Source organism: Melanostigma gelatinosum, assembly GCF_949748355.1.
Source record: "Melanostigma gelatinosum genome assembly, chromosome: 2".
In the NCBI taxonomy this organism is placed as follows: domain Eukaryota; kingdom Metazoa; phylum Chordata; class Actinopteri; order Perciformes; family Zoarcidae; genus Melanostigma; species Melanostigma gelatinosum.
The window spans coordinates 28,600,332-28,625,908 of record NC_136635.1 but is presented as its reverse complement, the minus strand read 5'-3'; the positions used below and the strand labels follow the sequence as shown (position 1 = coordinate 28,625,908).

Here is a 25,577-nt window from a genome sequence, read left to right as displayed (position 1 = left end):
CATTCTGTAAAATAACTGATGATGTATTTGATTACCTTATTGGAAACAACAAAACATTACTATTTGCATATTTGCCATCTTATCTGAGACTAAACTGCACATCTGTTGCTGTAGTCTCTGTTGACAAAGAGCATTTTAATGTTTTATACAGAATGTAACAAACAAGTGGGATTCAAAAGTCAAGCATGGGAAATGGGGACACGAAGTACGAACACATCAAAAACAAATGAACACAAGACAAATTCCACATGTCAAAAAACAAAAAGATTCTGAAAGTCTGCCAACATTCTGGTAATTCCCTCCCGACAACCAGTGATTGTGCTTCGACTTTGAGTAAACACCAGCGAGTTTCGCCTGAGCGAGAGAGAGACAGGATGTTCTGTAGTCAACACGGGGCGAGGAGGCACAGTGTGCACAAGAGTGAGAAGTGACTCAAATATTAAGAAACAACTCACTGCACATGTACAGTATATGTACTCAGCAATGGCTCACATGTTGACAGGTTTAAAGTTGTTTTGCTTGTGCACGTTGTGCCTCAGCTCAAAACCGTTGAGAACCGCTGCTGCAGGCTAATTTATACATGCTGTGAATGTGTGTGTGTGTGTATGTGTATGTGTGTGTAGGTGTGTGTGTGTGTGTGTGTGTGTGTGTGTGTGTGTGTGTGTGTGTGTGTGTTAGTGTCTTTGTAGGATTGGCTGTCTCAGACACAGCTCACTGCTTCCAGAAACGATGGGCATCTGGTTCTCCATGTGGAATCGCACCAGGTGACCAACACTCAGAAACACCTGATCTCGGGTCCGCACCTGGTTAAGCAAAAACACAGACAAGTTTAAACGTTAAAGCCAGCTGGCATTTGCCTCTCTGCATGCTTTGAGCATTTGAAATCCAACAACCAAAGCTCTTTACCTGTCCATGTGGATCCACCAGCAGTAGGTGGCGCACGGTGGCTCCCTCCATCCCGCTGAGTACGTACTGACCAGAGGCAGAGCTGCTCTCTCTGACCAGAAAATCACCGCCACAGGTGAGAAGTGACTCCGCCTGCTCCCTTCCTAATCTGGGATGAAGGACAGACACAAAGTTAGTGAGAAAGGAAGAAGGAGATATACATTAGCAGACAGACACATTTAAGTTGGTAATTCACTGGTAGTGAAGGACAGGGATTACCTGCCGTGGAACCAGACTTCCTCCTGGATCAGGTCCTGGATCCGTGTCTCAGAGAGAGGAATGCACTGTTCAGCACTGATCTCAGATACCACTGAGTCTGATGGAGACACAACAGAGGAATACTATAACTGTCCACAAGGGTGGGTTGTAACTTCAAACCAAGATAATATCATGTTTTCTTTTTTTTTTAACTATGCTGTAAATCTATAAACTTAGTGTTAATAAGGTTAATTCTAGACCTTTCTTAAAATCTAATTTTACTCTAAAGCTCCTTTCAAATCAGCTCCAGGATGCAAAACTCAGGTTCAAACTCAGATTAGTGGTTAACGTTAAACTGACAGTTGAGGTGTTTTAAAATGGCTGCATTTTAGCAGAGAAATTGGCAGATTCAACCCTGCTGAAGAACATATTCTTAATGTTTAAGTCACTGCAGCATCAGCAAAGAGTCCAACAATCAACAATCCAATAAAAAGAATGCTCTAATTATGTGACATACAAATAAGATGGTTTTCTCGTTCAGATAGGCTACTGATTGGTTTCAATAATCCTGAACTATAGTCGTCTCACTTTTGGTTTAAACCAACATTGTACTTTGGTTGAAACTATATCATTTGGTTTACTGAATCAGGTTTTCATTGAAATTTGGCAGCACAGATGGGATTCATTTAAAACCTGGTTTAATCATTTTAAACAACGTTTACTTGAACTATAATTAACCCTTATTTTGGTTTGAAGTACACTTTCTCATGCACATAGAAACACAAAGTGGTTACAGACAGACACACACAGTCTGAAGACACTTTGCAGTGTATGGATGAGTTTTACCTGCAGGTGGAGCTGGAGTTTCTTCTGTGATGGAGCAGTTCTCATACAGTGAAAGAGACTGAGATGAACAAACCTGCAACAGCACTAGATGAGTCATACAGACAAGATCTGTGTGTGTGTGCATGCAGGAGCAGTGATGGCATAAAGGTTAGAGACATGTGCTCGTGACTGGAAAGTTGCAGACTTAATTCCCAAACTAGCACAAAAATTCTGGGAAGTTATTGCAAACAACTGAGGCGTCCTTGAACAAGCTCAAGTGCTTCTGGAGATGAAATTAGATTGTTCTTCTCGTTTAAAATGTAAAATTATCTTTTGGGTGTCGTAAAAAAGCGCTTTCTTCAAATTAGGCAGTGCATTACTGAGATATACAGCTACACATGTGAAACCATTGCAACATTTACAACTCCACTACTGTGGAGGAAGTTAAGAGTGGAATATAACACAATATGCTGGATATGCACACACCCAAGGACTCACTCCAATCACTTCATGTCACAAGAAGAAGAAGAAGAAGCAGAAGAAGAGTTATTAATCCAATGGCATGAGCTCATACTGTCTACATCATGCACACCTTCCAACTTACTCGTTTCTGAAGCTTTCAACCACATCTAATGGCCTTCCTCGGTGGATGGAGTTGCTCAGTAATTCTGGAAGTACAATGTATAATATATATTCTAATCTACGCTCATGTGATATAATATCAATACATTATATCATTATTATATTCCATCGTTGAATCATGAGAGAACTACTAAACCATCTCCATGGCTGCAGAATAAGTGAATATGCTGAGGAGGGCCAGGAGATGTGGTTGAAAGCTTTGGGAAAAAGTTGGACTTTTTTTCTGGTCTCCCTGAAGCTGACTAAATGTTACTGTTAATGTCACTCGTACCCCCATTATGTCAGGATCCTGTTTCTTCTCCTCGCTCGTGATCCGCAGGTCCTCTATTCCAGCAGCGGGTGGTGTCTTTCCGGGGATCATATTGTAGTAGTCACGGTGCTCGCTGGCTCGCTTGGCCTTTTGGTCCGTTATCGTCTCCTCTGTGCTCCATTTGTGACAGATCCTCACTGCTGACCTGCAGGCAGAGAGTGACATGATGTTCACCTCACTGCCTCCACTGTGGAGAAGCTGTCACATGGCTTTGGTTGCTATAATGCACACACGAGAACACACTCACACACACACACAAAGATAGACACGTACTCAACACATTGTTCAGCTCTACACAAATATACAAACACAAAAACTAAGTCACCTAACGATCAGGGCCCCCTGGATCAAACTCTCAAAGAACTATGATGTTATAAAAGCCAGTGAAAATAATAATTGGCCAACACAGAATTGTTTAATTGCACTCCTGATCAGATGGGTGAAATGTACATTAAACACGGCAATGAGACAGTTAAGGTAGACAGAAGGACAACCTGGGATTGTTGGAGAGGAGCGATGGCGTGTGGTTCAGAAGTTGTCGGAAACGTGTTTCGAAGGCCTGACCGATGCTGTTGATAACCTCACTGGCACGACCCTTTGGACACTCCAGGATGTGACATGCTGTGGGGGGGGGGGGGGGGGAGGAGTAAGTCCAGTGGAAGCCGAGCTCATCATAATGTGAAATTAAACTGTGCTATACCTCTCTGATTGACGAGGTCCTTGGCAACATAAGCGATGTAATCAGCCATGTCCTGCAAGACAGAGAGAAGAATCAAGAAGACTTTTAGCAAAATGTAAATGTATGTAAACTTTGTTGAACACCGTGGCTACGAATGGCAATTACAAGAAGCTAAATTCTAATAAGTGTATACATACAGTTGAACTGTTTAACAGTAGCACAAATAGATAAGATAACAATAAGTGAGATCACGACTCAATAATTATACAACCGTAACTGTCTGCGTTAGCTAACATTAGCCTCCGTAAGCTGCTGGTCATATCAGACCAAGTAAGAGTGCAGCGAGTGTATTTAATTGAGTAGTATGCCTTTTACAAAGAATTCAACTTTTCATTTGTAAAAGAAAGTATTATTTTGTCTTTTAGAAAGCATTTGTATGCGCACAAGGACGCTATTAAACCTCCTGACTCTGTTGTTGTGTTCTTCAGTTTATAACCTGTGCATCTGGTGGGTTTAGGCTCTACAATTCATGATTTAATCATGGAAAACACAGCAGACATTTTCAGTTAGCTGTTCGTCCACGTGTATTCTGTTTAAATAATTCATATCAGTGGTTCTCTGATACTAATACAAGAGCAGAGTCAGCGGAATATGTTTCACCATAAAGCCTCTGTGGCAGATTGATTTTAATTCCCCCGCTATCTTCTGTGTGTCGAAGCCAACTGAGCCGAGGCTTAGAACACACTACAAGATTATTTTTGCGAATTAATTAAGCAGCGAGCTATAATCCCATGCATCGCTCCGATGGTGTTGTGTTTCCCTGAGAGAAACTGTCCTCCTGTTCTCTCTAATCTTTGGTCAGACCGACGTAGCAGTATCACAATGGAAATGAAATATTGAATACAAATGCTGGGTAGAGTGTGAACCCAGCATTTGTATTCATTGTTTGTTCGAGCTGAACAATGGAGTTCATGAACACAAACCAAAGCATAAGTACCGGTCACCGTTTTTGTTCGTCAAGCCGTTTGCAGCTAATAACTGACATGTCCTGCTCGCTATTTAGACAGCATTGATTTCATTTGTTTCACTCAGGATGAATAACCCAAATTCTTTCATATGGAAATAATGCAGGAATGGAGGGAAAGAGAATTAAAACACATAAGAGTAATGAGTTTGAAACAAACTTGGTAAACTTTACCAAGTTTTAAAGCACCAACCAGCTTGAATTGTTGCTTATAGTCGTGCATTATCCCAAGAATTATTCTAAGCCAATCTTAGATGAGAATTTACCCATCTTCCATATTGATTATTCTTTCTTTCTTGTAAATCCTCTTTGTAAGAGTCATTTTTTAAGCTGCAAGTATTTTATGAATAACTTTTATTCTTGAGTTTGTGTCCAAAATGTAACTTTTAGTGGCTTGATAAATACAGACCTCACACCACCAATTAAAAGTGAAGAAGATTCAAGCGTTGCGGTCGGAAATAATTCAATCCTCCACACATGGCAGCAAACCAAGCAGTAATGAAGCTAAATCGAATTAGTCACTCTGTGTATGTATGTGTGTGCGTGTGTGTGTGTGTGTGTGTGTGTGTGTATGAACATACTGGATCTCCTCCTGAGGCAAATGAAATGGCCTGCATGGGGTGGTGGGCAATCTTCTGTGGAGGAGAAGAGAGAGGAACAAAGCAAGCACAGAGTTTGTTTGTTTTCTACTCCGCATGCCTCAATAATTAAGACGTGTGACAGTTATGATGCAGTTAAGCGTGTTGACTCGGTCACCTGAAAGGAGGCGGCAGCGATAAGACTCACACTGTCTGTGGAGACAGTGACGATGATTCTGCTCCCTGAAAACTGTAGGTTGATTTGACCCAGAAGAGCAGACAGACCCTTGTGGACAGGCTGAGGATGACACAAATCTGTTATTCTAGTTGGGTCTGTTGATTGCATTGGTGTGTGTGTGTTTGTGTACCTTACCCTTTTAGTTTTCACTGCTGATGTCCTCTCACACAGTCTGCTGATTGCCTCTCTGCACACACAAACAGAGATTATGAACATGTACACATGCATACGCACATACACACACACACACACACACACACACACACACACACACACACACACACAACGAACACAGAGATACCTTTGTGAATATGGGATCCAGTGCGCCCTGCTAACATGTGACTTGCATGTGAGAACATGAGAGGAAGGAAACTACATCACAAGAAGCTCATCCACAGTATATGAGAGAAATAAAATACACTGTAACATTACTTTTAAAAGTAGTATATTCAGGGGAGAACTGTAACAAAATACATTTACTCAGATACAGTTTTCAGGTATTTGGAAGACTTTTTTCCAGGAAGTACTTTTCTTCTCCTTGAAAACAAATTGTATGTAATGGATTGAGGTCTCTCTCCCACTCCTCTAAGACCATGCGAGATCATTAGGAGGAAGTTTATCGAATTGGATTTTCTGCCCCATCATTCAGCAGTGTTGTTGTGAACAGAGCGAGCTGTGTTTTGGCATCCTGCACAAGGATGTCAACATCAAATGATGAGGAGAAAGCCCCGGTTTATGAAACATTATACTTTTAATTTGATTTCCCCCTTTGAAACTTTTTTTCAAATAAACCACACACGCTTGACAAATACATGTATATTTCTTCTTCCATGCACACTGTCAGCAGTCAGATCTTTAGTTTTATTATGTATCTTAAGGATCTATCTGTGTGTGTGCGTGTGCTTGTGTGTGTGTGTGTGTGTGTGTGTGTGTGTGTGTGTGTGTGTGTGTGTGTGTGTGTGTGTGTGTGTGGTAGTTGGAGGACTTCCTACCGTGTGACTTTCATTCTCATATTAAAGTCGAGGGTTCTCATGGACTGGGTCACTTCCACACTACCCATGTACTAGGAAAACACAACAAAACACCAGTTACTCACTGATTTAAATGTTAAGTAATACAGCCACAATAAAAGTATGATGTGATCTCAGAAAGAGTGCTGATGTGGGCAATGTCTCTGTCCTGTTTCTCCTCAATTGAAATGGGGTCATGCTTTTCTCTCTTCTTGGCTGTTGCAGAAATCTTTGGCATGACTGCCGAGGAAATCAGTTAAAATAACGATTTAACAAAAACAAGTAAACGCGACTTAGAGTACAGCCACGTTAGTGCCTCTGTGGGGCTGTAACACATGTTATTATGCTGGCAGGAACAACGCTGACGTGCAGATATCATGTTCACCATCTTAGTTTAGCATGTTAGCATGCTAACATTTGCTAGTTAGAACAAAATACAAACTGCTGAGGCTCCAAATCAAAGTGTTGATGATGAAAAATTAAGAAATCACCAAAGCTGTTATATCCCCATTGAGGGGGGATGTTTAACAAGTTTCAAGGTAATACATAGTTGACCAGACCTTTCATTCAAAATCTCTTAATGGCGCTAGATGAAAATTTGTCTGAACAAAAATGTGGTGCCCATCTATCCAGTAGATACTGAGATGTGTCAGAGTATAAGAACACTGCTTGTGGTTCTCGTGGAGAAATCATCCACGTCATTAGAATCCATCCTCCGGGCAGAGTGGTTATCCGTAGCTACCAAATCCATCCAACAGTTGTGTAATAGCTAAATAATAAGACATCAAAAGCCCAATATGTCGTGGAGATATTTCAGTCTAAATAAGGAAAAATAATAGTTTTAGTATAATGTGACACTCTCTTATTTTCCACTCATAACTGCTGCATTAAACATTAAATGTACGGTACATACAGATGTTCTTATGGACGAAAACTGTTGGAATAGTCCATCCGTAGTTATCCGACATGCAACTTCTGCACTAAAGAAATAGTTTTGGAAGTCTTGACATGTAGTAAATGCAACCAGGCGACATTTAGACCATGTGCTTGGATACACTTTGGCTAGTCCCACTTCTATTGGCCGTGAGCTTCAGCAGAGCAGACTCTATAGGCCGAGGGCAGGATGAGTAAGACCACTGATGAACGCCGGACTTAAATCAATATGTGTATGTGTGTGTGTGTGTGTGTGAGTGGGGTCAGTGGGCGGTAGTGCGTAATGTATGTGTGTGCTTGTTTAGAAAGGACAATCAAACAGTCCGTTCTCATTTCCATCAGTGGTCAGCTCACAGACCCTGCTCTTAATCACCCATGCGGACACACCTCCGGTTCTAAGACAGCATGGGCTCTGCTGATACCGGATACATTCACAAACACACACACACACACACACACACAGAAGCAGAGCAGATCTAGTGAGGAGCAGAGAGCCAGGATGAGTCACGACTGCCGACACAGGAAGCTCTATCTGAGAGGGAGGGGATGAACGTATGAGAGTGAGTGTGATGGTGTGGATAAAGCTCAGTGAGACAGTGTTTCTATGTGTTTCTATATGTTTCTATATGTTTGCACTCTTCCTTCACGTGTATGTGTTTTGTGTTGGCACGAGCGGCAATTAGACCTCAAGTCTCTGATGGGACCCTGGATATGAGGTTAGCTGCACTGTCTTACCAAGTGTAAAGTGAAGAAGCTTTACACCAACAACCGATCGATATTTTAGTAATAAACATGAACAATTTTGGGCAAATGGTTTATATCCATGCGCTGTTATTAGTGCACGTGTGATCGGTACCTTGATGTGATGGTGAACCATTCTGCTTGCCGTCCCCACCACTGCACAGTGGTCTGCTGCTGAGGAAGTCTTCAAAGGGCACAGGCCGTCTCTGTGCTGTGAGCGAGGAGGACAGTCGGGGGTCCAGGGGAGGCTGGTAATCCGATGCAGGGTGATGGATCTTTTTGTGCAGCGCAGAGCCGAGTGGGTCAGGTTTTGGCCAGTGGATAGGGGCACATTGAGGGAAGGGTGGCTACAAAATCTCTGATCAGGCCCTGAGCCCCATTCTGTCCTGGATAAGGGTCTGTCGGTGTGTCCATCAATGGTTCTGTCCCGGTCTGTGTTCGTCTGTCCCCTCAGGCCCCAAAGGGAAATTGGACTTTGCAATCGGATGTTGGCCACGCGGGGGATGAAGTCCCTCAGGGTGGACGTCCCTTGGTGTGTCGGCGCTCCGGCATCCAGCTGTGCAAAGTCAGAGTCGAGACAAAGGTCCCTCTTTGAGGGCAGCATTCTTTGGGGCCGATCCTCGAGGGACGTCAGCGAATCGTTGCGCAGACGACTGTATTTGGTGCGCTTCAGCATGCCTGTAGAAGATGAAGCAGAAAGTGACAATCAGATGTCCAGCAAAGTGCATTTCATTGCACTGATTATGTCTGTAAAGACTACAAAAGAGATGAGCTACCTGGTCCCGTCTGTGATTTGAACCTGGGTGAGGTTTGCTCTCTCATAATCAAGAAACTGGACGAGGTGGAGCACTAGGACACAGCAGAACAGAAACAGGAATCACAGTTATTTCATACAGAGGTTTGACTGGATTACATAGATGTGACTACAGATAGCTGAAAACAAGAGAGGCATGAAATGCGATAAGTTGATCATTTCGGTTCAATTGCGAATCACCTGATCTTTGGGAAGTGATCTAAGCGTCTGGCACACTGTGTCCTCAGATTATTGCCGTACGTTACAGTAGATTCAACTCACCAGCGTGGGACAGCGGATGTCCCGTGTAGTCTAACGTCCAGTCTGCTGCGCTCTAGTCCTGCCTGCTGTAGTCCCACTAGAATGACCCAGACAGTTGTGCAGCTTTTATGAATGAACTTTTCTATTTATTGTTTTATGAATGAGAGGCTCTCGCTCACTTCCTCTGTCTCTCTCTATGACGGTGCATGCAGATGAATGTGTGAATGGAGCGGAGGAGATTGACAGACGGCCCCCTAAGGCTCTCACCCCCTCCCTCACCCATAAACTACCATCCAATCACAGGCGAGTAGGGTGACTCATGCTGTACATACACACACTCACACACTGAGGCAGAGCCAATACAGTACAGTGCTGAGTCTAACATCAGCTGCACCTCAGAGATGCTGTTAAAGTGGGATATTAATACACTAGCTTTGCCCTAAAAAGGTTTTCTCATAATCTAAGAACATAAGGGGTTGACATCTTTTGTAGAAATGAATCAAAGTGACTTGATTTACCAAATAATACATTCCATAGTGTACCTCGTGCATGTGATATTCAAATGACCTGCATGAACACGCAAGAGGAAGGACATTTACCTAAAACATTTGCATTTCCGTTTGATTCCAATCAAAGCAATATGTCAGCACCGACTAAAGAGTGATTTACATATCGCACTCATTACTGATGAAAAGATTAATAGGGAACAGAAGCAAAGTGCAGACAGAGTGTAGAAGTACTTTCATACTTCAGCCTGGAATATAAGAGTAAAGCACTATTTCTTTGACTTTAGGATTTTTCTTCCAAACAAATAATTTAACGACAGATAACTGGTCCACTGCATACTATATGTAAATAAGCTGGATGTGACAGTTAAGAGTCAAGTCTGGTGCATGAAACAGTGTGCGGCAGAGTTTTGTCCCTCCCTAGTGGTTGTTTGGTGAAACTGCACTCTAGGCCTAGAACTAATAATTATTTAGATAATCAATTATCCGACGACCAGCTTCTCGATTAATTGAAGCGTGGTTTATTTCTGTGGAATATCGCAAAACCATTTAAAAAATGGCTTTTGTATTTTCTTGGAATCGCTTGTTTTATCCAACCAAGAGCCCAAAACCCAAATAAATTCAATTTACTGTCATATACAACAAAGAAGACAAGGTATGAGTCAAACGATTTACTTAAACATTTTAATGATGTTAATAATCATCAGTTCATATAGGTTAAGAGCAATAACAGGATTATGAGAAACAGCCTAGAACAATGTTGCTCGTGATGTACAGTCTGAAGGAGACGGTGTTAAATATCCATATAAAGACGAGGAACACGCTGAAAAAAAAAGTACTTCATTGAACCGGTTTTTTTTTTTTGTTCACATTAGTTACAAGACCTTTACCAGTACTGTATTTACATAGTGCAAAGAAACACACTTGCTGTTAATTAACTTACTTCAAACACTTTGATGGCAGTCAGAGCAACCGAAAGCCTACACACAGCGTACTTGTTACCAAACCAGAAATACTTTCATAATCCCAAGAATGATATTTAAGACGCCGTCGTCTCCCCTCTCAATGCTCCACATTGCATACAGCCCGGCATACTGCATTTAAACACACCGCCTCGCCGTCGGCTGGCTGACATCTCACTGTGATTCACTATCAAACACCATTATCTAAATTGGATTCAAACTGTTAAATTGTTAAAACTTATCAAATGGCTTTAAGAACAGGATGATTGTATTTGTTTTAATACAATGAAAAATCAAAATCTCTTTTGTACACATGTATTTACAAAGGTCTGAGCACGACTGTGGGACTACTTCCAGGGTGCCTCTGCCCCGATGAGGGAGCTTCTGTGGTGAACTGACTTTCGGCAACCCATCTGTAAAATCTAGAAGAGCTCTAAACGGATTGATCCAGATCTGAGACTTTTGGCCTACTTGGGTATTGTTAAACTTTATGAATACCAGTAAACACCTGCTTGATTTAAGTGTCATTTTTAAGGAAATGGAGTGAATACTGGTAAAACAATGACTTTCCAGTACCAGGATTATTTCATACATTACACAACTATGCTCTGTGGATCTTCTCTGATCTCAATGTTAGGGCTTCTAAAAATGTTATGTCATTACCAAGACGACCGCTTGAGACCGCCCTCCCCATCAGAGAACAAACACCACCAGAGGAACAACAGCAACATTTCTTCTTCTTTTTTTTCTTCTTCTGAAGCGCAGACATCTGGGAACTCAAGACAATTCCAGTCAGCGGAAAAACAACCAAAAGAGTTTCACACGAGGCAGAATCAATATGACAAACCAATATATACTGTCGTAGAACCACATAGACATGGTTATATACACAAAAGCTTATTTTGCTTCTTAGAAGTTAAAGTCATCTGAATCATCTGAACACAGAATGGGACACTTATTATTTGAACATTAAAATAACACTCTGAAGACCGATGGGTGGGCGTGGTTTTGGTAGAAAGACAGAACCCCCTGACACTGTAATGCTCTGTGAGAAAAGCTAAATATCAACCAAGAAGTAATCAGGAAATGCATGTTTCTCCTTCCCTCAAAAAAAACACGATATACAAAGATAAAGCTAAAGAACACAGCAAAAACGAAATGCAAACTATATGCCTGTAAACACACGCACAAGCACATGAATACTTGCAGAGCTGTAAACCTTCTGAGCTCTGCATGAAATAAGATGGGAGCTGAACGGTTCCAACCTTCATTCTCTGTGAGCTACAGACAGCAGTTCACCATTTTTAAGCACTTGCTCCCAGAAACGTTCCCGACTCTAAACGAGTTCAGCCTCGGAGGAGGAAAGTCACAAACTTCCCTCTGAATTCAAGTGTAGCAGGTTTTGGGCCGAAGAAGTGAGGGCATCCTTTCAATTACAAGAGGAGTGTTGGTGTCGACGACTGTCCCTCAGACTGTGTTAGTTGCCGTTTGGTCTGCGATGCTGTGTGTTGGTAAGTTGGTCAGTTTCTCTGTAATGCGTGTGAGTGTTGGTCAGTTGGTTGGATACCTGAGATTATGTCTGGTGTCAGGGGTTGGAGACGAAGGAGAGAAGCTGCTGGCTGCTGTGAAGAAGGATGTGAGAGCAACAGAGGGAATGAGTGTATGTGAGAACTGAGGAGGGAGGAGGAGGAGCCGACATCAACCTGTGACCTTCTTAGCCTCCACTTGCTCTTTGCCCTCGGTCCTCGTCTCTGCGATATCCGCTGAATCAAGGTCCTCCTCCTCACTCTGCCCTTTCTCCTCCTCCTCGTCTTCCTCTTCTGTACTCTCCTGGCTCTTCCCCAGCTGCAGGTTTTCCAGGGTCTTTGACACCCAGGATTCAATGCGGCTGCTGAGGGTAGGCACCTCCACAGAAATAGGCTCAGGAGTGTAGTCCTCCTCTTCCTCCTCCTCCTCCTCCTCCGCCTCTTCCAACATCCCGGGGACCAGGGTGGACGTGGTGGAGGTGATGGAGGAGTTCAGCGGGCCCCTGCAGCTCCCATCCAGCGAGCCCGTCTCTGTGCTCTGCTGAGAGGCCAGCTCCAGCCGGTCGTCTACCCGGACCTCGTCTCTCTCGCCGGTACCCTGTGTCAGCGTCTGAGGCGCTGGCCTGGCTGGCTGGGGAGCAGCTGAGCCAGGCGTGGCTGCCAGAGTCTCACCCTCTTTTTGGGTGGCTGTGGAAGGTGCAGGGCGACTGGGCTCAGCCTCTACAGGCTCCAGGGCATCTGAATTCTCCACTATACTCCTCCAGTTGGTCTCTGAAGGAATTAATAGAGTTGTTATGCTCCATAACTGGTGCTTTCACTTACCGATTATAGATAACCCTAAATAACTGACAGAAAATGAGGGAGCTTATGAGGGAGCTTACCGTACTCCTTCTCATTGACTTCTGAAATAGGCTCGGAGAAGATGGAGCAGAAGGAGATGGCAGAAGCAGCAGAGTGGTTGCGGGAGTGCCCCATGTGGTGTGGGACTTTCTTGTCATTCTTTTGAGCCTCCTCGGCCTGCTCCTGCTCCAGAGCTGACACCATGTCCTTGTAGGCCTTCCTAGCCTCTTCAGTCAGAGACACCAGACGGTTGAAGAGACTCTGAAGAAGGTTTAACCAAGTTTAGTGAGGGGCAAAAAAAACCCCAAATGCTAAGAAATGATACTGTGTTTTTACTGCTCTATACTGAAAACTAGTGACCTGATGCATACGTGTTATGAAAGTGACTTACCTCAGCTCCAGAATAGTTGAAAATGCCAACCACACTAACAGGCACTAGTTTGTTGACGCAGCGTCCAAGAGCTTTTCTGCCCAAGGCAAACACAAACGGGATCTCCTGATCCCGTGCCATGGCAATTACATTGTATAGAGCTTCATCCAAACCACCTGCAACATAGTCAACAATAAGGGACTCAAATGTATCAAATTTCAGAAAATAAATGAACTAAAACAACAGGAAATTCCAGCTAGTGACTTGAGCAGAAAGTGCAAAAACCTGCCGTTTTGGGATTATGGAAATTTGGCATATGGGTATACCATGAAACACGAAAATATGGACTAACGCTGGGTGGTTTTACAACATTCTTTACCTTTGGCTTGGATCTTCTCACAGTTGGGAGATATGATGACACACTTAATCTTATTCAGCTTCATGTGCTTGGTGACCTCTCGGAGACCCATGACCAGGCGGCGTTTGGACTTGGCCTTGGTAGGATCCTTCTGGTAGACCCGCTCCTGGAAGCGAACCAGTTCCTGTAACAGCATAGTCACGCTCTCGTCGATCTCCTTACTCAGCACCTGGTTGCAGTACCTGCAGAAAGAAAATAAAATAAGAGGTTATAGATGTTCAAAAGAGTGTTTTCATCCTTTAGGTGGCTACCAAGCTAACAATGGTGATCACCATTAATGGTAACTAGCACTAATAATGCTAAAAATTGTGATGATATGCTGCTTCTCTATCTAATGCAACAGTAGATATGGTTTTAGAGTGCCGATCCAACAAAACCAGCAATTAGATGGTGTCAACTTGCGATTCAGGAAATTGTGATGGCATCTTCCATTATTCTCTTACATTTCATGATTTAACAAATAACCTAAGCAGTCTGATGAAAATAAATGTTGAAGCCCTATGCGGCTATCATCGTTGTTGCTCTTATTAGAGTGACTCAAAGTCTATACAGCTTTGTTGGTTATGTTTACACTATCGCACTTCATTGCTGTCTGACCAGAGCCATAAAAACAGGATGAATACTCCCAGGAGCTTTATGGTTTAGTGAAACATCGAATGGGAAGATCGACGTAGTGTGTCCTGAGGAGCAAGCGTCCTGGCTGGCACAGCTGAGGGGAGGAGCTTGGCTACAGAGGCCTGTTGGAGGCTTTAAATGCTAAATCTGTTAGAGACGGGTGGGCTGGGACAATAGGCCCACAGCAGATGGACAAAGCTGTGTTTGTGAGCACCGGCATACATCTTCGCTAAGAAGGGACAATGTGCTCGTGCTCGGCATCTGTGCCATACTCTACAATTCATTATTGTACAGTTCCGCCCTTAAGAACACCCGATAACTTTCAGAGGACGCTTCTCCCAGCCAAGGCTCTGGATTCCGAGTGGGACAAGTATTTGCTTTGCTCGCAATTTCTTGTGCATTTTTGAGACATTTCAATGAACGGGATTCCTACAAAATGTCAGATCGGCATTCCGTATCTCGCGCCATGCAGGTTGAGCGCGCCTACTTACTCTCTGAAACGACGGCTGTGGATCTTCGTGATGGCGTTCGAGGCCATGGGACTCCCGATGCCAGAGCTGGCAGGAGAACCCTGGGACACCGGGGTGATGCTATATGGAGAGTTCTGACTGGCCGGGGAAAGCGACGCATCGCTGGGCATACTCAGACCGTTGTCTGTGGTACAAACAGCAGACCACAAGTAACAATTAGAAAATGTATGATGGATAAAGAAAATGGGTACACATCTGAATGGCTTTCACCTCTTAATAATAATTTACCCTCACCTTCTTGGGAGGCAGGCTCTCGTGCAAGATCATCAGTAAAATGGAAACTCTCTTCCCCGTGCTCCTCCTGGCCCGAGGACTCCTGTTCCACGCTCGTCTTCCCTTTCTTCCCTTCACGTTCCTTCAAGATGATCTATCGAAACACAGAACAAAAATGTGAAAAAATGAAAAAGATCTCCATTCCTTTTACTAACTTTCATGTAAACTAAAACATCTTTCTCCCACCTCTCCGAAATGATCAGCTGAAATCATTTACCTTCTTCAGGGCTGTGGGCCGTTTTACTTTGGGGATCTCTCTCTCCTTCCCTCTCTTGATGCGGGGTGCGGTGGAATCCAGGGAATTGTGTGGGGCCGAGTATGTCTGCTGATGGCCCTTCAACATGGACGGCAGGCTGACCAAGCCTGCAGCGTGGAACGGAGTGGTTGTTCCAACTGGAGAGAAGAACAACAACGTTAATACACAAGCAGAACGTGGACATGTGCAGATGTAAGTTAAAACAACATTGGGGCATGCGTTTTAAGAGTCTGACAACATCCTTAAACAGGTTTTCATGCGAACATTTACAAAAGGCACAACAATTATGGAATTTCTGAATTACTTATTAGGATATTTGCTGAACAATGACACATACCTGAACCCAATATTATCATTTCATGCAGGGCTAATGTATTATAAAAGTATGTTTGTTTCTGTTCTTAAACCACGTGTTGGTGTCTGACTGAGTTAATGGATACCTGTGAATGACAGCGGCTTGGTATTGTTCAGTTGTCTAGACTTCATAGCCTGCTGGTGTTTCTCCAAAGCTGCCAGCATATCTCCCAGGTCCAGCTCGACGGAGGTTTTGCTCTTCTTCCCTGCTGCTTTGGTGAATGCTTCCTGCCGGGGCGCAGAAAGAAAAAGGCAGGAGACGGTCACGCCAATGAGCCCGTCAAATGCAACTGAAGATCAGAATGTCCTGAAACAAGTCATACATTCAAACTGAACCAATCCTACATGACCAGTTGACATAGTGCGTGTTCATACCTGTAATTTCTTCTGTTCCATGCTGATTTCAGAGTACTCTTGTGCAGTGGCCAAAGCAGCAGCCAGAGCCTTCTTCCTCTGGCTCTTGGCCCTCTTGGGAACAGAGGTGGTGATGGGGATGGGTGTCTGCACAATGTTGATGGGGGAGTTTTCTGGCAGGTTATCCAGCTAGAGACACAAATAAGTAATTAGTCGGGGTGAAAAGACGAACCGAAACAAGAGTCAGATATTCGGCCGCATAGATACACAAACAGATGTTATTGCTGATGAACAAGATGGGTGGATGGTTGGTAGCGTTAATGACTTCAACTCAGATGTTTTCACAAAGACGGCAGCCTCCTTGTATCGTGCTCCATATATAATTACAATGTCTTGATAGCGGGAAAAGATTGTTGTTTTTTAAATATTGCTAAACACGTTTCCTATATGGATGGAATAAAATCACGGATCTGTTTGAGATATACATTTTGAAGTGGTGTCATAGTTAGATTAACCTTTATTTTGATATGGCACACTGATGAACGAGACAATTAAAGAAATTACACTTCGTATCGAAAGGTTTGCCAACCCCTGCTACAGCATGGATTTTAATCGTTGAATGCAACCTGTGCCTCTCCTGCAGGTTTACAATGTTTCCAAATCACACAGTCAAGTAGTCAAGTCAACATGTCAGTACCGTTGTGTACAATGCCGTCTTCAAAACACGCAGAGGTATTGTAAAGAAAACGCCCAGAGCACCACACACCTTGCTACTAACTTAAAACACTGTACACTGACAGCACAGCTGCCAGGAGGAGCAGTCAGCACAAGTTAAGTAACGCAGCTGATGCTGAAGCGTCTCCTAGCTCAAGGCTGAACTGCGACTGAACCATGTGCTGTTTATTTACTGCAGTAGCTCTCAAAGTGCGCGTGACAGAGAAAATATGAAGCGGAACTGTTGTTATGACGTCGTAAACTTTTTCATGGTGGAAACAAATAAATATAAATATTGCTTTCACAATAGCAATGGTGTTCATTTGGACAGATAGTCTGTCGGTTTCAGTGATGCCCTAGTTGACCCAACCAGCTCAGACTTCTGTCCTGTTCCTGATAATGTTGCTGCTGTGATGCATAAAGTTGGTGGTTTGCGGGTCGGGTTTGGGCGCTTGCTTCCGGAATAAGGGAATGTGGTCAGCTGACAATAATTTACCAAAAATGCTGTACTTGAAATAAAAATGAACCCCTCACAGACCGCTTTAACCTTACCAGGTTTTTGTGAAGTTTAGGTTGCGCGTGTGTCTGGGCTGAAGTAGATTCTGGTTTGGTGCTGCGTTGGGCAGCCCCTCCAGTAGCCAGGTCTGGGAATTCATCTTCATCCTGACAAACATGTAGAAAACATGTTAGCACAACAAATAAACTCTAAAATAGATCTATAATGAGTGCGACGGTGACCGTGCTGCACTGACACTTCATCACAATGAAAGTCACAAGAAACCCTCTCTCACCTCGAAGTAGAGGGGCTCTGGGGAGACCCCAGTACCAGTGACCGCTGCTGGCTGCAGCCTTTGTTCTGACTGGTTGGGCTGCACACGCCCTGGATAGCCACAGTGGAAATCCTGGAAGGCAGAGACGGTCGGAGATCACAGACGTCAAACAGGGTACCACTGGTGTTCAATAACTTTCAAACTAAGTGGCGCTGCATCACTTTTGTTGGTAATGTTTTTCTTGCTCATAGATGTTTCCCTATAAGTTGACTCATGTATAGACCCGTTTTGTTTTGTATAAATAGTTTATTGACTGTGTGACGGACAGATGTGCATTATATAAGAGATTATTTTTGATAGCCTTCAGTTGAACAACTTCCATCTTTAAATGCCATAAAAACAATGCTATGCTAATAATTCATATAATTGTAATACTACCTACATACGTTCAGTACTTCCCTGTTAAGTCAGGGTGTTATTAAATAACAATTGCATGAATCAGCCTATTTTTTTTCAGCCAATTAGGAATGATAATATTGCACACCACCTTTTTCATGAAGCCAAAATTAGAATAAGAAAATGTTGATTTGTTGCTTTTCTGATCACCTTCTATTAAGCTTAAGTGTGACTCACAGGACAGAGTCGTTACGCCAACATTAACAGCATTTCATCTATTCTCATAACTAAACACTGTAGCTGCTCCCCAGACGTACAGCAACCTTCTACTCAGCGTCTGCTCCAGTGAGATCTACTGTACCTGTGAGAAGTTTCTCTGTTCAGGATTCTTCCTCTGGTCTGCTCTGTGAAACTGGCCGTTCCTGTCCCCCCAGGACTTCTGGGTAGCCTGAGAGGCTACATTTACCCAGGTACCTGCTAGTGAATAGAAGGTAAAAGAAAAATCTAAATGCCTTTGTAATACATTATATACAGGCCGCATAAGAATTATGAATATGAAAGCACGATGTGAGGATGTTCACAACATGTTGCATCAAGCTTACCTGTCATTACACCAGCCTCTACTCCCTGTACAACACAGAAGACATTGAGAGGGCAGAGAAGAAAAAGACATGTTGAGATATCTAGTGTGTGTTAAATGTGCATCGCAAACAGGAATTATTATTCAATGATCATTAAATCAAATTCTACAGTAAGTCTGTTGGGTCTGGAGCTGGCGGTAAACTTACTGTGGGTGCTGCTGTATTGTCTGCGGTTCGTTGCATTGCCCCTGCAGCCTGGTTGTGCTTGGGGCTACAGTAGCCGCTGTCACTGTCTATATCTGCCTCACTGGCGCCCTGCTCGTTGTAGTTTTCGGCTGGATGGGACGCCCGTCTTCTCTTTGTCTGCCTGTTCTTCCACAGCAGCGGACTTGCCCGCTCTGCAGCGCAACGCCCTGACGCCTCACCCGGGAAATCTGAGGACAAAGTAGGAGAAGCTCAGACCAGAAGTGAACTTGTTACAGTGTTACAAAGTGGAGTCAAACTGCTGCCATTATTACCATACAAAATAACAATTATTACAGCAGATGAATCAGAGGAGACTCATTAACCACCAACTTGGACGGAGTTTACTTTGTCGGACATCATTCATGAGATTTAAAACCACAATCGAGTTGCCAAAACAGTGACACAGGCTCATTAGCGCTCAAGAATGGCGACATCACTGCTGAAAACATGAGATGCACACCTGGATTATGTTAACCTGGAAACTCTGCATTCCAGTTCTTTCAGAAGATAAGCACAGGCATCATCAACGTCAACCTGTACGACCGGCCAGCAGACTTACTGCCATTGTGTGCCGACGGGAAAGTTTGTTGTTCACAGGCAAGACAACTTCGTCAACAAAGTCTGGAATGTTTTTAAGAACATATGTTGATAACGTTGTCTTCAGTTGTTGTGAAACTACTGCTTATTTGTTGTCCAAGGATGGGATGCAGCCTTTGCAACAAAACCAACTGCAACTTCTCATCTTTAGTTAGCAGAGTTTTAGTTCGATTTTTGTACGATTGTTTAAAATCCCTCTGTATGCACCCTTGGTAGGACGTAGTTATAGCTTTGATTATTGCCGCAGTATTCTTACCAGTCTGCTGTGCTGCATCCACCAGCATGACCATCTTGGTCCTACCATCAGGCCCCAAAGTGCACACCTCCTTCTGCACAGCTACACTCCTGGTTGGAGGCCGACGACCCCTTGGAGGTTGGCACACACCCAGCTGTTGCTGTAGGAGAAAGAAAGAGAGGCAGCGCGTGCTCACTAAATAGATTAAGGATGAGGACGGACACTTTTCAGTGACACAAATAACATGCGACGTCAATGTGACAGTATCAGGATAAGGCTGTTGACCCTCTGTACCTTTGGGAGACAGTTAGGTCGCACCATGCCTCTCCCCCTCTGACTGGCCATCCCATACGCTGGCCCCAGAGGCAGCGGTCTTTCGCCGACATCGGCTGAGACAGGGTTGACCACACCAGCTTGCACAGGACCTGCATAGGGGCCAGGGAAGGGCTGGTAGAAGCCCATCACCGGTGGGCATGGAGCAGGCATTATCTGGTAGTAAGCGTAGTCATTGGAGACAGGAGGATGGGGTGAAGACAAGATGGGGTAGGCCAGGTACGAACCACCGGGGCTGGGGTTAGGCTGCTGCCAGCGCAGCTCCCCTCCATTATACATAGGATGTTGTCTGTGAAGGAGCAGAGAGGTAACATGTTCAATTACTTTTTTTGTCTATTTTAGTGAATGTTTTCTTGGTTGATAACTGCATTTTGAAGAGCTCTCCAAATCCAATCCAAAATGTCCTGCCATATTATTAACTGAGGGGAGGAGTGACATTCAGTTAATAATATATAACAAACGTTATATATGAAACCATAAAAAAGGCTGTGGTGCAGGTTCAATTGCCTTCATACTAATCTATTTAGTTTTCATGCGTTTTCTTTTTTCTCACGTTTATTTATTCAGGGGGAGTTCCACTGGAAGCAACGTTCTCTTTTGCAGGAATGCCCTGATCCCCGTCACACTTCTGAGTCCAACAACAGTCTGATCTGCGGAACACTGAGCAGCTCCACCAGCGCAGTTGCTCAAGGGCACCTCAGTGGTCGAAACGAGGGAGGGGCAAACGCTGCTTTTGACTCCTACAGCCAAGTGTTATTCTATTGTATGTCAACTTTAGGCTAGGTGTGCACTGTGCACCTTTGTTATGTGAGAAAGAAATAGATTCAAAAGAAACTAAATGAAACTACTGGCAGATACTCGATACTGAGAAACCCACATGTTCAGTTTCAAGAAACATGATTGCAACATGATTGCAACATCCTGAGTTAACCACAGCAGTGTGTGAAGTTTTTGGGACTTTGTTTGCCTTATTTTAAATATTTCTCACTTTGCGTTTCCTCTCAAAACGTGCAACAGTGTTGGGGAGACGCATTAAAGTGTGTTCCACAAAATAAGGCTAAAGCCCATTTAGAGAGAGAGAGCTGACGCTCCCCGGGTTAACATCGGCGAAGCTGCGGTGAAGTGCATGGCGGTTGGCTTGGTAGGGGGTGTGTACATGCGATGCAGAAATGTTGATAAGGATCCAGATGATATTTTCACAGCCAGCCTACTATAGCGGGCATTTCCTTGCATTCAAATAGGGGGGGGGAAGGAAACAGAGGAACGGATGTGTGCAAGGATACAGCAGATCACTCGGGACAAAGAAAGAGCCACTGGAAACATTGATTGTGGTTCCAAGTAAACTCTTAACTCTGGGAGGGTTTCCATTCATAATTAAGCAGTCTTAAACTATTGCACAATCTAATGGCACCAAGGATCTGATTATGGCCACAGTGTTTTCTTGTTATTGCGAAAGTAAATAGGGCATTGAATGAGTTGTGAAAATAGAAAGGTCCACAAGAGAGCAGATTGTTCTTGGGCGGTTCCAAATGGGGACACCAGACTTCCCACAATACCACAAAGAATGGCAACATTTCTGCCAAAGTGGGAAGCGTCGGCAAAATCCAAAATGATCATGAACCTAAACCACTGGTGCCATTCGCTCTCCGTGGAATGGGGTTGGAACGACTCGATTTTTCTATTCCAGAATCTTTCCCCACTGAAAAAGAGTGACCGTACCTGTTGGGTTGGTTCTCCTGGACGAAAGGGTAGCAGGTGATGAGGTAGCTGGGTATGGGAGTGGTTTCCACCCCTCCACCACCACCTCCTCCTCCTCCTATACCTCCGCCACCTCCGCCTGCCTCGCCAGAAAGACTCATGCTGACGAGAGATCCTTCGAGACCTTTCTTCTGTGGGATGAACGGTTCCACTTCGGCTGAAAGCTTCACATCCTGCACGAAAGACAAACGAACAGCCATCACGGTCAGACTGTGAGCAACATCAAATGAGTTAGTTCCAAAGTGAAAGCAACACTACATATCAGCGTAGTAACAACTCCATCTCCAGTCTTCCATGAATTAACTTTATTGTTTTGGGTAGGTTTGCTAAGCTCTCTCTAAAGGGCTTAAAGACTAATGATACAACTTACCAACATCAACTTTCCAAAAATTGTGAGAGAAGATCTATGCAGAGGTGTTATTAAGTTATTAACTTGAGTACTGAATGTCTTGACAGACAAAGCGCTGTAGAAGGTCTATTGATCAATCTCCCCTTTGTTTAGTGTTGATCACAGCGGAGCAGTGATTTCGTCACACTGTTCTAGTTGGTTTACAGTCTTGCGTGTCTACCACAATCAATAAACACGGTATCAGTGCATGCTGATACTCTGACACTCACGCAGACACTCAAAAATGGTCGACAATGAGGCGAGTTTCTGTACCTCAAAGCCAAAAACAAGTTTATAGTTTGTTTTGGGAAACATTATATAGATAATTATATGTAGATATGTAAGGTAATATTAGATTAACATTAAAAGCTGGTGTTTGAGGCCTTAAATGTCATGTTGTTACAGTCCCTCAATGCCTTAATGGCACCCAGGTACAAACACCAGACAAGACACAAACTGTAGATCATTTTAACAATTTAAGGACTTAACGTAACTTTTGTGTTACATTTAGAGCTTTGGCAGAGTCAGACAGAATGCCATTTCCTGTGCACAACATATAATCAAAAGGCCATATAAATCAATCCAGAGAGCAATTTGGTTTAAAAAAAATATTTAAAAAATCTACATATTTCTGGCAGGCAAAGGCCCAAAAACGTCCTCTTCAAGTCATTGTGCACAAACTCGATGACGTCTTCTTCTAGTCAAGTCTGATTTCATGGGTTTCCAGATGTATGACCCAGACACGCACCCAACAGTCAGATTGTTGTGCTGTAGGAAACGGTATAGCAGGCCACAGAAAGCCCAAAGATAAGACGCCGGGGCAATACAAGGCAGGCTCGGGACTGAAACACTTAAGTACTTCCAAGCTCATATGGATATGATACGCTTGGTGATGATACCAGCTAACAGGCAGGCGTACATATCTCCTTAATAAATCACGAGCAAAAAATCAAACCAGAAAACATAGAACATGTAAAAACAATAGAGCAAAGCATTGCTCATTGTATTACAACGTAGTGATCCATATTTAAAAGTCACGTGTACATTTTTATGAGAAATTATAAATGATGTAAATAGTAGTCAAACGTTTCCATTTCTCAGTTTACAGTGACTTGCCCAACATGTCAAAGAGTTATTGCTATAAAGTCATAAAACTGTAAATTTGAAGTCATGAAATTTACACGAAACAACATTTCTTTGAATTAAAGGCCAGCACAAGAAGGGCGGTTGTATTATTTTCCATTGCGGTCATGAGACATATTTTACACCTCATCGTGCTCCTCCTTTGACATCGTAGTGGCGTTGGTCTAACCCGAGGTGGCAGCTCCGTGCAAGAGGTCCCGTTAAAATAATCTCCCATTTTACAGAGGATGAGGAGAGGTGACAGGGTTTAGAGTACAAAGGCTCCCCTCACTTCTCTGAAACAGTGGTCGGGGTGCATGAATAGAGTCATCAGTGTGGCCAGTGGATGTCACACAGACAGCTATTGTCTCCCACTGCTACTGTTCGTGGGTGGTTCTCTGACTTTTCCTCAGTTCATCTATAGAATCCATCCGATCTATGGTGAATGGAGCCAGGTCAACCGGTTCACTGAAGAAGACCAAACTACAGTTGCAAGGAAAGATTGTTGACAAACCCCCAGGTAGTAGCAGCCTCCGTGGGCAGACTGACATCGCTGCAAGAGTTTAGGACTCGAGTAGTCAGTCTGACCATGTACCACCGTACAGTACAGCTGAGAGGAGCTGTGTTATAGGATTAAGCTGGAAAGGATAAAGTTGGGACAGTGCTACAGGATACAGGAGCCTCGTGTGCACTGAATTCTGAACACAAGTGGAAAAATCCAACTATCAAAAAATAAAAGTTGTGAATGAAAACAGAGCTGGCCAGTGGATCCATCTCTTGAATCAACCATGTGTGTCTTTGTAGTATCCGAGTGTCAGGGAGAGGCTGAGTGAGAATAGCTGGGATTGTGGAAAAAGGCAATGAGGTCAGACCCAGATGTGCATGGGGTTGGGGGGTGACAGATCTCCGAGTAATTAGACTACTGATCTCACAAGCCTCTGTTTGTTTGTGTGAGCACTTATTCTTACATAAGTTGCGTTCAAAACACCAACAGGCAGCGTCTGTTTGGTCTGTGTAGACTGCAGCGCAGAACGCACAGAGAATTTTAAGGGGTTTCACAGAACTGACGAATATCACAACACTCGATCAGATGCACGAAAATCTCGCACACTACCTGAGGAGTGTGCGAGATCAGCCGGTTCATCTGAAGCATTTGGCAATTCGCCTCGGCACACAAAACCCAACTTAACTCAACTTAAGAATGCCATACATGCAGAAGAACCAGATATTCCTCTGCCGACGATCCACGAAACCTGTCCGCCTCTCCTAACAACAACCCAGTACACATTCCTGGTGACGCGACTGAAACCTTTATGGTCATCCAAATTGTGACCCAAACAATAAAGCTACCTTTTCCCAAAACACTGCTGGCTGTAACGCTACCTGTCGTCAAATGACAGAAGAGATATTTAGCTTTTAAGGCTAACTAGGGAGCTAAGCTAACTCTTAACGCAAGACCCGTCTTTCTGAGCTTATCGCATAGAATTACTGTCATGGAAATACATCTGAATAATTTTGTAAAATGACCAAAGACACACGACACTAAGGCAGAAGACCAGACATGAATGGACGCTATATCCGGAGTTCTTTTTTTTAATGAGCTGCAGATACCGTTAGCTGTCTTCACGTTAGCTTGCTAGCGAAATGGGATAACAGTTTGCATGACAAAACACCGAAGCTAGAGCTATTGGGCGATTTGTATGTCTAATGACACAAATAGTTTATCCAAGCCACAACTGAGCATCGCTGCATTTTATAATTGGTTTTTTTTTAATAACGTTGACCAGAGTGCGATATTGGGCCTCGGCAGCATTAAATAAACCGTGTCCCCTTCTTCCACAGGCTAAAGCTTTAGCCAACCAACCCAAACAAAACACATAAAAAACACCCCAGATAATTTTAAATTAAACTGCACGTTACCTTATTGTCACTAGCGTCCATGTCAGTCACCGACACCGCGACAGACGGTCATTGACTAAAGTGCAGACGTCAGGACGTGAGCATTTTTATTTTGTTCATTGTGAATACAAAATAATAATCACTGAAGGCTTACAGACACTCACACCCAGTTTCTGCTAACCGACAGCTGCACCCCCACGGCTCAGTACCGACTGTTGCTGCGTCAGCTGGCTGCGCTCTCCGGACTAGCTTGAAAGCTTCGGGGTCGCTGTGTGAATGTGGAAATGGGAGTCACCTGGGACGGAAACCGTCGCGGCTCAAAAAGCTTTTGACTGGCTAGGAAACGCAATTATGTCA

The 25,577-nt window shown here is 43.7% G+C and overlaps 2 protein-coding genes across 6 annotated transcripts; both read right to left on the bottom strand.

The window, feature by feature from the left end:
* Nucleotides 1-674: 674 nt before the first annotated feature.
* LOC306790411 (SHC-transforming protein 1-like) lies at nucleotides 675-8,945 on the bottom strand (the record flags this gene model as incomplete). The annotated part of the gene is made up of 13 exons (XM_079286657.1): nucleotides 675-803; nucleotides 907-1,054; nucleotides 1,165-1,261; nucleotides 1,990-2,062; nucleotides 2,882-3,065; nucleotides 3,415-3,541; nucleotides 3,621-3,672; nucleotides 5,205-5,258; nucleotides 5,380-5,499; nucleotides 5,575-5,626; nucleotides 6,432-6,502; nucleotides 8,239-8,801; nucleotides 8,900-8,945. 13 exons carry the CDS (start codon nucleotides 8,943-8,945, stop codon nucleotides 675-677), a joined length of 1,716 nt encoding a protein of 571 aa, XP_079142783.1.
* Nucleotides 8,946-10,351: 1,406 nt separating this feature from the next.
* On the bottom strand, nucleotides 10,352-25,461 carry secisbp2l (SECIS binding protein 2-like; the record flags this gene model as incomplete). Of its 5 annotated transcripts, XM_079293099.1 has the most annotated exons (19): nucleotides 10,352-12,942; nucleotides 13,053-13,272; nucleotides 13,403-13,557; nucleotides 13,761-13,981; nucleotides 14,906-15,068; nucleotides 15,179-15,311; nucleotides 15,435-15,610; nucleotides 15,914-16,055; nucleotides 16,203-16,370; nucleotides 17,448-17,558; nucleotides 17,687-17,797; nucleotides 18,423-18,538; nucleotides 18,664-18,688; nucleotides 18,850-19,076; nucleotides 19,742-19,880; nucleotides 20,015-20,342; nucleotides 21,773-21,984; nucleotides 25,242-25,296; nucleotides 25,385-25,461. In XM_079293099.1, 18 exons carry the CDS (start codon nucleotides 25,260-25,262, stop codon nucleotides 12,344-12,346), a joined length of 3,267 nt encoding a protein of 1,088 aa, XP_079149225.1. In that variant the 3' UTR covers nucleotides 10,352-12,343. The 5 variants fall into 5 exon arrangements, with proteins under 5 accessions (XP_079149225.1, XP_079149224.1, XP_079149226.1 ...); XM_079293098.1 differs by having other exon boundaries at nucleotides 25,242-25,452; XM_079293100.1 differs by having other exon boundaries at nucleotides 18,423-18,535; nucleotides 25,242-25,452.
* Nucleotides 25,462-25,577: the final 116 nt, after the last annotated feature.